This window comes from Mobula hypostoma, chromosome 12 (genome assembly GCF_963921235.1).
Source record: "Mobula hypostoma chromosome 12, sMobHyp1.1, whole genome shotgun sequence".
Lineage (NCBI taxonomy): Eukaryota > Metazoa > Chordata > Chondrichthyes > Myliobatiformes > Myliobatidae > Mobula > Mobula hypostoma.
Window position 1 is genome coordinate 102,355,071 of NC_086108.1, and position 12,443 is coordinate 102,367,513.

General features: G+C 38.2%; 1 protein-coding gene across 1 annotated transcript in view; it reads left to right on the top strand.

The window, feature by feature from the left end:
* Positions 1-12,443, top strand: part of LOC134355042 (outer dense fiber protein 2-like) — an 86,447-nt gene that overhangs the window by 44,798 nt on the left and 29,206 nt on the right. Inside the window, exons 11-13 of the mRNA XM_063064715.1 lie at positions 7,165-7,300; positions 9,109-9,219; positions 11,979-12,083. Coding sequence (XP_062920785.1) covers positions 7,165-7,300; positions 9,109-9,219; positions 11,979-12,083 — 352 coding nt within the window. The remainder of the gene's footprint in view (positions 1-7,164; positions 7,301-9,108; positions 9,220-11,978; positions 12,084-12,443) is intronic.

Here is a 12,443-nt window from a genome sequence, read left to right on the forward strand (position 1 = left end):
GTGAATTTTAAAGAGAATCCCCAAGGAACTATGAGAGTTGAGAAGTTAAGTAATGTTTTAGATTGGAGTAACTTTGTTAAGAATAATGACTAATTTATTGAATTTTTTGAGTTTTAATGTTAATGGGCTTAATGGACCGGTGAAAAGAAAAAGAATCTTAACACATATTAAGAAAATGAAGGTAGATTTAGCCTTCTTACAGGAAACGCATTTAACAGAAACAGAACATCTGAAATTAAAGAGAGATTGGGTGGGTACTGTTGTTGCAGCTTCATTTAATTGAAAAGCGAGGGGAGTAGTAATTTTGATCAATAAAACGTTACCAATTAGAATACAAAATGTAATAACCGATTCTGCGGGGAGATATGTGATTATACACTGTCAACTTTTTTCTGAATTATGGACTTTCATGAATATTTATGCACCAAATGAAAATGATGCAAAATTCATAGAAGAAGCGTTTTTAAATTTGGCTGATGCACATGAAAAAATATTAATAGGAGGAGATTTTAATTTTTGCCTAGACCCAGTCTTAGATAGATCAACTAAGGCTTTAACAAAATCAAAGGTAGTAAAACTAACTTTATCTTTGATGAAAGATTTAAATTTGATTGATATATGGAGAAGAATTAATCCTAAAGAAAGAGACTATTCATTCTATTCTAATAGACACAAAACTTATTCAAGGATAGATCTTTTCCTATTATCAATGCATATTCAACACAGAGTGAAAAATATGGAATATAAAGCAAGAATATTGCCAAATCATTCTCCTCTATTAATGACAATAATAATGACTGATGAGGAAGAAGTGGCTTATCGATGGAGATTTAATTCAACATTATTAAAACATCAAGATTTTTGTGATTTTATGAAAAAACAGATCCAATATTTTTTGGACACAAACTCTCATTCAGTGGATGATAAATTTATACTATGGGATGCGATGAAAGCATACTTGAGGGGTCAGATAATAAGTTATACGTCTAAAATTAAGAAAGAATATATGGCAGAACTAAATCAATTGGAGAAAGAGATTGCAAAATTAGGAAAAGAATCTCAAAGATATATGTCAGAAGAAAAACGGCAACTTATCAATAAGAAGTTACAATATAATACGCTTCAGACATACAGAATGGAAAAAGCAATCATAAGAACTAAGCAAAGGTATTATGAGTTAGGTGACAGAGCACATAAAATTCTTGCTTGGCAGTTGAAAACAGAACAAGCTTCCAAAACGATAAATGCAATTAGAACAAGTGCAAATAAAATTACTTATAAACCTTTAGAAATTAATGGAGCCTTCCAAAATTGAATTGGGAAGAACAGAAGGGATTAGATATGCCTTTTACATTAAAAGAGGTTGAAGAAGCTTTAGGATCACTCCAAAGTAATAAATCTCCAGGAGAAGATGGTTTTCCACCTGAATTTTATAAAAAGTTTAAAGGTTTATTATTTCCTCCCTTTATGGAGTTAATACATTAAGCAGAAAAAATACGTAAACTCCCAGAATCTTTTTCAACAGTGATTGTAATAGTATTGCCAAAAAAAGACAGAGATCCTTTAAAACCAACATCATATAGGCCTATTTCTTTGTTGAACACGGATTATAAAATAATAGCAAAAATTTTAACGAATAGATTATCTAGATATTTACCAAAATTAATACGTGTGGATCAAACAGAATTTATTAAAAATAGACAATTGGCAGATAATGTAACTCGGCTACTCAGTATAATTCATTTGGCACAAAAAAGGGAGGAGATGAGTATTATAGTAGCCTTGGATGCAGAAAAAGCATTTGATAGATTGGAATGGGATTTTTTTATTTAAAGTATTAGAAAAATATGGATTAGGAACATCTTTTATAAACTGGATTAAAACTTTAAATACTAACCCTAATGCTAAAGTAGTGACAAATACTCAAATTTCAACACCATTCCAGTTAAAAAGGTCAACTAGACAAGGTTGTCCATTATCACCTGCTTTATTTGTACTGGCGATAGAGCCATTAGCAGAACTAATTAGAATTGATCCAGATATTAAGTGTTTTAGAGTTAATCAGGAGGAATATAAAATTAATCTTTCTGCTGATGATGTTTTGATTCACTTAACAAACCCACAGCATTTGTTACATAAATTATCTTCTAGATTGGATGAATATGGGAAAGTATCAGGGTATAAAATAAATTGGGATAAAAGTGAAATTTTACCTCTTACTAAAGGAGACTATAGCTAATGTCGATTAGCAACCCAATTTAGATGGCCGGTAAATGGCATAAAGTGTTTAGGTGTAAGACTTGATAATGATGTAAAGAACTTATATAAATTTAATTATTTACCACTATTGAAAAAAATTCAAGAAGATCTTGACAAATGGATGTTACTACCAATAACATTAGTGAGTAGAGTCAATGTTGTAAAAATGAATATATTTCCTAGATTACAGTATTTGTTTCAAACATTACCAATACAATTGCCACAGAAATTTTTTCAAGAGTTAAATAAATGTGTGAGAAAATTTCTTTGGAAAGGTAAGATGTCAAGAATATCATTGGAAAAATTGACATGTAAATTTGAGTTAGGAGGGTTACAACTTCCAAACTTTAAAAATTATTATAAAGCAAATCAACTTAGATTTATTGCATCTTTCTTTGATGATGGAAAACTGGCATGGATTAAAATAGAATTAGATAAAATAGGAGAAAATATACCTGAAGATTTTATATATAAATGGGAATCTAAATGGATACGGGAAAAGAAAGAATCTCCTATATTAAAACATTTGATTGATCTATGGAATAAGATAAATGTTGATAATGAAATACAGAAATCTTTATTAGCAAGGAGACCTTTGTTCCAAAACAGACTTATTCCTTTTACAATGGATAATCAACTTTTATATAATTGGTACCAGAAAGGGATTAGATCTATAGGAGACTGTTATGAACGAGGTATATTGATGTCATTTGAACAACTAAAGAATAAATATAAAATATCAAATAACACTTTCTTTTGTTACCTTCAATTAAGGGCTTACTTAAAAGGTAAACTGGGTCAAACAATGTTTTTGCCAAAACCTAATGAAATTGAAATTTTAATTCAAAAAGGAAAAATTAAAAAATTTATTTCTTGTATATATAATTTGATTCAAAAACAGATAATTAAACAAGGAATCCACAAGTCAAAACAAAAATGGGAAACGGATCTGAATATTAATACTGACGAAACAAATTGGTCAAGACTGTGTCTTGACAGTATGACAAATACAATGAACATTCGACTTAGATTAGTACAATATAAGTTTTTACACCAATTATATATTACACCACAAAAAATAAATAGATTAAATTCAAACCTATCTGATCAATGCTTTTGGTGAAATCAAGAAATTGGTACGTTCTTACATTCTACTTGGTCTTGTTCTAAAATTCAACGTTTTTGGATAAATTTAAGTCTTATTGGAACAAATTACTAGAACTCAATTTCCACATAACCCTGTATTATTTTTATTAGGTGATATTGAAGGGATAAAATCAAAACTTAAATTGAATAAATATCAGAAAGAATTCATAAAAATTGCACTGGCAGTAGCTAAGAAGGCTATAGCAGTTACTTGGAAATCTGACTCGTATTTAAGTATGAACCGTTGGAACAATGAAATGGCTAGTTCTATTCCACTCGAAAAAATTACTTATAATTTAAGAGATAAATATGAAACATTTTTGAATATTTGGCGCCCTTATTTACAAAAGATAGGATGGCATATTTAGTTGCTCCGATGATAAAGATCTTGGTCCCTTGGGGAAAGCAATAAATAAATATACTAAATTTATTTTGAATCCCATGGAGCATGTGGAAACCTTCCAATATCCAGGAGGTTTTTCTCTTTTTTTCTTCTTTCTTTCTTTCTTTCTTTTTTTTTCTTTTTAGGTAGGAGTATATATCGGGGGGAAGGGTTAAGGGGAGGGGGAGTAGATATTATCTTTTCATGTATTCATTTTGAAAACTCAATAAAAATTATACTAAAAAAAAAGAACAGAGAGGGAGGCAAAAGAGACGTGGACGTAGCATTGCTAATTAGGGATAGTGGCACGGCTGCAGAAAAGGAGGAAGTCATGGAGGGATTGTCTGCTGAGTCAGTGTGGGTGGAAGTCAGAAACAGGAAAGAGGCAATAACTCTACTGGGTGTTTTTATAGACCCCCCTCCCAATAATAACAGGGATATTGAGGAGCAGATAGGGAGGCAGATTCTGGAAGAGTTGTTATGACAGGAGATTTTAAAAGCAGATACAATGGGGTATTTTAAGAGCCTCTTAGATAGGCACATGGAGCTTAGAAAAATAGAGGGTTATGCACTAGGGAAATTCTGGGCGGTTTCTATAGTGGGTTACATGGTCAGCACAGCATTGTGGGCCGCAGGGCCTGTAATGTGCTGAAGATTTCTATGTTCTATTTATGTTCTATGTGGTACTATGCAAAAACCTTGGACACCCTAACTATATACTGTATACCATAAGACATAGGAGCAAAATTAGACCACTTGGCCCATCAAGTCTGCTCTGCCATTCAATCATGGCTGATCCTTTTTTCCTCCTCAGCCCCACTCCCTGGCCTTCTCCCCATAACCTTTAATGTTGTGGTCGTTCAAGAGCATATCGATGTCCACCTTAAATACGCCCAATTATCTGGCCTCTACAGCTGCCTGTGGTAACAAATACCACAAATTCACCACCCTCTGGCCGAAGAAATTTCTCCACATCTCTGTTTTAAATGGACACCCTCTATCCTGAGGCCCCTCTGTCCTCTTGTCCTAGACCCCCCGCCCCTTGGGAAATATCCTTTCCACATCTTCTCTGTCTAGGGCTTTTAACATTCGAAAGGTTTCAATGAGATCCCCCGTCATCCTTCTAAATCCCAATAAGTACAGCCCCAGAGCCATCAGATGTTCCTCATATGATAACCCTTTCCTTCCCGGAATCACCCTTGTGAACCTCCTCTGAAACCTCTCCAATGCCAGCACAACTCTTCTTGGATAAGGAGCCCAAAGCACTTCACAATACTCAAGGTGAGGCTTCATCAGTGCTTTATAAAGCCTCAGCATCACATACCTGGTCTTGTATTCTAGACTTCTTGAAGTGAATGCTAACATTGCATTTGCCTTCTTCACCACTGACTCAACCTGCAAGTTAACCTTTAGGGTGTCCTACACAAGGACTCCCAAGTCCCTTTGCTTCTCAGTTTTTGTGGATTTTCTTCCCATTTAGAAAATAGTCCGTACTACCAAAGTGCATGACCATGCATTTTCCAACATTGTAATTCACTTGTCACTTTCTTGCTCATTCTCTTAATCTAAGTACTTCTGCAGCCTACCTGTTTCCCCATTAATCTTTGTATCATCTGCAAACTTGGCAACAAAGTCATCTATTCCATCATCTAAGTCATTGATATACAGCATAAAAAGAAGTGATTCCAACACCAACCCCTGCAGAACACCAGTAGTCACTGGCAGCCACCAGGAAAGGATCCTTTTATTCCCAGTTGCTACCTCCTACCAATCAGCTAATGGTCTAACCATGTTTGTAACTTTCCTGTAATACCAGGGGCTCGTAACTTGGTAAGCAGCCTCATGTGTGGCACCTTGTCAAAGGCCTTCTGAAAATCCAAATATGTAATATCCACTGCATCCCCTTTATCTATTCTACATGTAATCTCCTCAAAGAATTTCCACAGGTTTGTCACACAAGATTTTCTCTTGAAAATCCAAGCCAAGTTTGTCCTATCTTGTCCTGTGTCACCAAGAACTCCATCACCTCATCTTTGACAATTGACTCCAACATCTTCCCAACCACTGAGGTCAGGCTATCTGGTCTATAATTTCCTTTCTGCTGCCTTCCTCCTTTCTTAAAGAGTAGAGTAACTTTTGCATGATATACTGTATGTGCCTATCACTTTTGAACAGTGATAGACCTTGATTAGTTCTTTCTCAGGGCTATCTAGCCAATGCCACTTTTCTGTTCTTTCCCTGACATAGCACGTATTTCTTCTTTCTCCCTTGACATTTGCTGTTGAATATGTCTCCACCTCCTTTTTAAGTTGACATTCTATATGATAACAATCTCCTCCTTAAAGTTGTTTCTACATTGCTAATTATCTGTATGATTTGATTTGTAAACAATTTCCTCTCTCCATTAAAAACTTGTCTTGCTTTGCTTCTTAGCCTAGTTTGTCACCTTTTAAACAAGCTAAGAAGTCCCCAAGAACTTTTCATGCCTTTGGATCAGAACTAGTTATCCATATGTGAAAAGCATTCCTGATTTAAGGATTGACATAGGGCACACCTAGTCTCAGTTTACTATAGTAGAGACATCCGATGTCAAGTGTTGTATTTCTTTTTCTATCTGAACCTCACAAGGAGACGAATGTATTTAACTCCTTAGGTGGATTGTAGATTTATACATCACAGAAATAGGCCATTCTGCTGAATTTGTCCATGCTGACTATGATTCACATTTAAGCTACTCCCATTTGCCTGCATTTGACTCATATCCCTCTAGAGCAGGGGATCTCAAACTTTTTTATACCATGGACCAATACCAATAAGCAAGGGATCTGTGGACCCCAGATTGGGAACCTCTGCTCTAAACTTTTCCTATCCATGTACGTAGACCAAATTTATTTTAAATATTGTTATAATGCCTGTATTGATCACTAACTCTGACAGTTTGTTCTATACATGTACTATACATTTTTTTAAAAAGTTGCTCCTTAAGTGCCTTTTAACTCTTTCCTCTCTCATCTTGTACCTACTCCTTCTAGACTTTGATTCCCTTTCCCTGGGAAAATTTGGTATGACATAGTTGACTCTGCTATTTTAACCTGATAGAACAAAAACTAGACAAAGAATCGATGTCAATAGTTCTAAATATGTCCTGCATTAACATTGCCAGTGTGGTTAGCAAGCTGCTGAGTTTATGGACTGTACTCTCCTTAATATTAAAACCAGAGTGGAAACATAACATTTCTAGAGTCATATAAATGAATACTATTTGTACATCTTGTGTGTACTTGGAAGGATTGTGCACTTTTTGTGTTTAAATGGGTGTGTTTACTGAAAATGTTGGTTTGTGATAATTCTGGTATTGCACTTTCTATTTCAAACAGGAAAGCAGATGCTCTAAAGGAGCAGCTTAAGAAAACTACAGAAAGGGCCACATGTGCAAGCCGTGAACTTCTGGACAAGCTGCACACTACCAGTTCAGAAAATGCTTGTCTCTGCAAGGAGAACGCACAATTAAGGGTTCAGTAGAACATTTAAACATTAATTTGGAATTGATACACGATTGATATGGTAACAACAGAAAAAGTGCAGAAGGATTTCCTAGGGTGTTGCTTTGAGTGGAATTTCAAGGAATGACTGGATAAGCTGTGTTTATTCTCACTGAAATGTAGACAACTGAGGGGTGACATTACAGGAGCTTGCCATTCAGGTACTCCTCCAAACTGCTCTTAAATGTTGCAGTCAAACCTTCATCCATCACTTACACTGGCAGTTTGTTGCACAGGTTATGTCATGTTTAATAAACTCCTTTCATTTTCTTTCTCTGCCCAGTTGAGAATACTATCATTTTAAAATAAAGTAGCCGATCTCCCTTGGCATTTCATGTCAAATTGTATGGATTGGCTTCTTGTTTCTTGGCAGTCCTACTATTTCTCAGAAAGTCAAGGTCAAGATATTTCTCAATGCCTGCATTTGTTCCTTGTATTATTTAAAATTCTATTTACTGTGCTTTTGAACACATACTTGTATGTGTTTTCGCAAATTAATGATCTTTAACATAAAGTCAGGAATTCAAATGGAGGTTTCCATTTAAATAGATTTTCTCACTGGAGCGAAGGAGGATGAGAGACAACTTGATAGAGGTGTACAAGATGATAAGAGGCATAGATCAAGTGGATGGCCTTTTTCCCAGAGTTAAAATGGCTAATACCAGAGGGCATAATTTTAAGGTGATTGGAGGAAAGCACAGGGAATGTCAGAGATAAGTTCCTTTTACACAGAGCTGTGACTGTGTACATTAGGGGCATTTAAGAAACTCTTAGATAGGCATAAGGACAATATAATAATGGAGGGCTCTGCAGGAGGAAAGTGTTAAATTTCTTTTGGAGTGGGTTAATAGGTTAGCACAGCATTGTGGACTGAAGGGCCTGTACTGTGCAGTAGTGTTTGGTGTTCATCAGCCAGTAACTTGGAAGACCACAGCCTATGAGGATTGAAAATAACTACTCCACCTTGGTACAGTCAACACTGGTGCAACTCAGGGATGTGCTTAGCCCACTTTTCTGCTCTCTCTACACCCATGTTTGTGTGGCTAGGCACAGCTCAAAAGCTGTCTATAAACTTGCTGATGATACAACCATTGTTGACAGAATCTCAGATAGTGACGAAAGGGCGTGCAGGAGTACGATATACCAACTAGTTGAGTGGTGTCACAGCAACAACCTTGTATCCAATGTCAGTAAGACTAAAGAACTGATTGTGGACTATAGAAAGGCTAAGACGAATGAACACACACCAGTCCTCAGAGAGAGGTCAGAAGTGGAAAGAGTCAACAATATAAAGTTCCTGGGTGTCAATATCTCTGAGGATCTAACCTGAACCCAACGTATTGGTGCATGATGCAGCTACAAAGAAGGCATGACAGTGGCATTAGGATTTTGAGGAGATCTGGTATGTCGCCAAAGACACTCGCAAAGTTCTGTCGGGTATGAGGGTCTACTGCACAGGATCAAAGTAAACTGCAGGGAATTGTAAACTTAGTCATCTCCATCAAGGGTACTAACATCTGTAGTACCCATGACATCTTCAAGGAACGATGTCTCAAAAAGACGACATCTATCATTAAGGACCCTAGCACCCAGGACATGCCCTCTTCTCATCAGGAAGGAAGTACAGACGAGAGCAAATTTCACGACATATGCTGGTGACATTAAACCTGATTCTGATTCTGACAGTAATGTAAATGTTGATTATTAGGAGGGAGGAACTGTTATAATTGCTGTGTGCTACTGAAAGACTTAATGATGCTATGACATTGTTATTCACAGGTTTCATTAGCAGCTTTAGAAGAAAGGACAACAGTAACAGAAACAGAACTGCAGCAGCTCAAAACCAAAGCCAAACAACAAGAGGAAATTGCTCTGCAATACGAAACTCGGGTAATAAAAGATACAACCAAAGCCAACTACTTAAAAAGGCATTGAAAAGCCTTTTTAAGCCATTGTGAGGTTGTCATAGATCCAATTGAACATTACGTGGCTGTACCAGCAAAATGGTGGGAAACGTTCTGTGCACAATGAAAGACTTAAATTTTGGTAATCAGTCCAATATCTTAAAACTATGAAATTATATTGTATCTCATCAAATGTGCTGTAAGTGGTTTGGTTGGATTGGCTAATACAACTTTGATGAGGAAGATGGTTATCAACAAAAATGAAGTTCCCTTTCTTCTATAAAAAGGGGTTTATTCTGAAGCATTTTGTTAGACTACATGAAGACTGCAGTGGATGACTGATGTGCCTAATAAATGGATGTGTTGTGATGTATATTCCAACAGCATGTAGACAGCAAGATAAATGTAAAAAGTGAATCAGAACTGTAGAATACTGTACCTTTTGGTCAAAACAGTATCATTTTTCCAGGAGCACTTTTTTTCCCAGTGTGGAAATATCAAACACCAAAAAGCATGCATATAAGGTGAGAGGGGATAAGTTCAAAAGAGACATACAGAGCAAGGATTTGTTTTCAGGAGTGTGCTGTCAGGAGTGTTAGTGGAGGCAGATAGGTGGAGGGGCCGGTAGTGCTGAGGAAACAGAGAGCCTGCAGAGAGGCTTAGATAGTTCAGAAGAATGGGCAAAGAAGTGGCAAATGAAATACAACGTTGGAAAGTCTAAGGTCATGCACTTTGGTGGAAGCAATAAACGGGCAGACTATTATTTAGATGGGGAGAGAATTCAAAATGCAGAGACGCAAAGAGACTTGGGAGTCCTTGTGCAAGATACCCTAAAGGTTAACCTCCAGGTTGAGTCGGTCATGAAGAAAGCAAATGCAATGTTGACATTCATTTCTAGAGGTATAAAATATAAAAGCAGGGATGTGATGTTGAGGCAACACTCAGAACACACTGGAGGAATTCGGCAGGTCGTGCAGCATCCGTGGAAAAGATCGGTCGACGTTTCGAGCCGGAACCCTTCATCAGAACTGAAGAGGGAAGGGGCAGAGACCCTATAAAGAAGGTGGGGGGAGGGTGGGAAGGAGAAGGCTGGTAGGTTCCAGGTGAAAAACCAGTGAGGGGAAAGATAAAGGGGTGGGGGAGGGGAAGCAGGGAGGTGATAGGCAGGAAAGGTGAAGAAGGAATAGGGGAAAACACAATGGGTAGTAGAAGGAGGCGGAACCATGAGGGAGGTGATAGGCAGCTGGGGGAGGGGGCAGAGTGACATAGGGATAGAGGAAGGGAGGGGGAGGGAATTACCGGAAGTTGGAGAATTCTGTGTTCATACCAAGGGGCTGGAGACTACCTAGACGGTATATGAGGTGTTGTTCTTCCAACCTGAGTTTAGCCTCATCATGGCAGTAGAGGAGGCTATGTATGGACATATCTGAATGGAACTGGGAAGTAGAGTTGAAGTGGGTGGCTACTGGGAGATCCTGTCTGTTGTGGCGGACGGAGCGGAGCTGCTCAACGAAGCGGTCCCCCAGTCTGCGTCGAGTTTCACCGATGTAGAGAAGGCCGCGCCGGGAGCATTGTTTAAATGACCCCAACAGACTCACAAGTGAAGTGTTGCCTCACTTGGAAGGACTGTTTGCGGCCCTGAATGGTGGCAAAAGAGGAGGTGTAGGGACAGGTGTAGCACTTGCGCTTACAGGGATAAGTGCCAGGTGGGAGATCCATGAGGAGGGACGTGTGGACCAGGGAGTTGCGGAGGAACCAATCCCTGCGGAAAGCGAAGAGGGGTGGAGAGGGAAAGAAGTGCTTAGTGGTGGGGTCCTGTTGAAGGTGGCAGAAGTTGCGGATGTGATGTTGAGGCTCTATAAGGCACTCATGACACCACACTTGGAGTATTGTGTGCAGTTTTGGGCTCCTTATTTTAGTAAGGATATATTGACATTAGAGAGGTTTCAGAGAAGATTCACGAGAATGATTCCAGGAATGAAAGGGTTAGCGTATGAAGAACATCTGGCAGCTCTTGGACTGTATTCCCTGGAGTTCAGGAGAATGAGGGGGGATCTCATAGAAGCATTCTGACTGTTAAAAGGCCTGAACAGATTAGATATGGCAAAGTTATTTCTCATGGTAGGGGATTCTGGGACAAGACAGCATGATTTCAGGGTTGAAGGATGTCCTTTTAGAACTGAGATGTGGAGATCATTTAGTCGTATGTAGCCCCCGGTAAGCCTCAGGCTCGCTCAGCTCGCGTCCGTCTAGGGGGAGCAGCCTTCAGCCCCGCCAAACTGGGTAATCAAGTTTGTATGGATGCTGTGTGATGTACCCCACCCCACTCCTCTCCTCGCCGAAGACCCTGGGCCTCGGACTCCCACTCGGGGTCCGTTCTGCCGCCCAGCTCACAGCATCGCGTCTCCTCTCTCTGTCCCCATCGTGCCTTCTGCTCCAAAGCCCGCGAACTATCGCTTACAGACACACAAGAAAGAATAACATCTATCCCAATTGGTTCGTTCTCTCTCTTATCAATAATATAACCTAAACAGGCAGAGAGAGAGAGAGAGAACTCCTTACATCACAGTTATTATTACAGAAAAGCCATTTTATTGTAACATAACAAAGAAGCCATTTTGTTAGCCTTTGCAGTAACATAAAAGAAGAAGCCCCTTACATCCTCATCTTATACATCTTACGATTTGAAAGTTGTATTTCTCATTTCAAGGTGTTGAAGAGACTGTTACTCACTCCTAACAATAGATCCAGTTTTTACGGATATCAGCTGATGAACTGAAGGGAGGTCTTGAAAAAGCTGCAGTGGAAAAGAGACGGATGAGAAAAAAGGGAGATACAGAAAAATGGAAGGCAAGTCCTCGAGTGCATTTTGCATATAATGTTGTCATTTTCCTTAATATCAAATCAAAGCAGATTGGCAGGTCTTCCTTTTTAATCTGATAGACCCGAAGAGACAAGAAATTTCTTGGGTTTTATGAGTGACTTCATTCCCCGGCATTGTGTAAATTTTTGCAGTAATTTTACTTTAATTTTTCTTCATTTAAAAAAATGTAGTAACTTTTAGAATATACTGTCTGATTTAACAGCAAGTGCTCTCAACAGAGAGCGAGTGAATCTCCATGAAAAGGGCTGAGGAAACCAAGCAGTAGGTGTGACTCATGTGGATCAAAGATAAAACATCAGCTTTAAAGATTAGCTGTCTTTGCTACA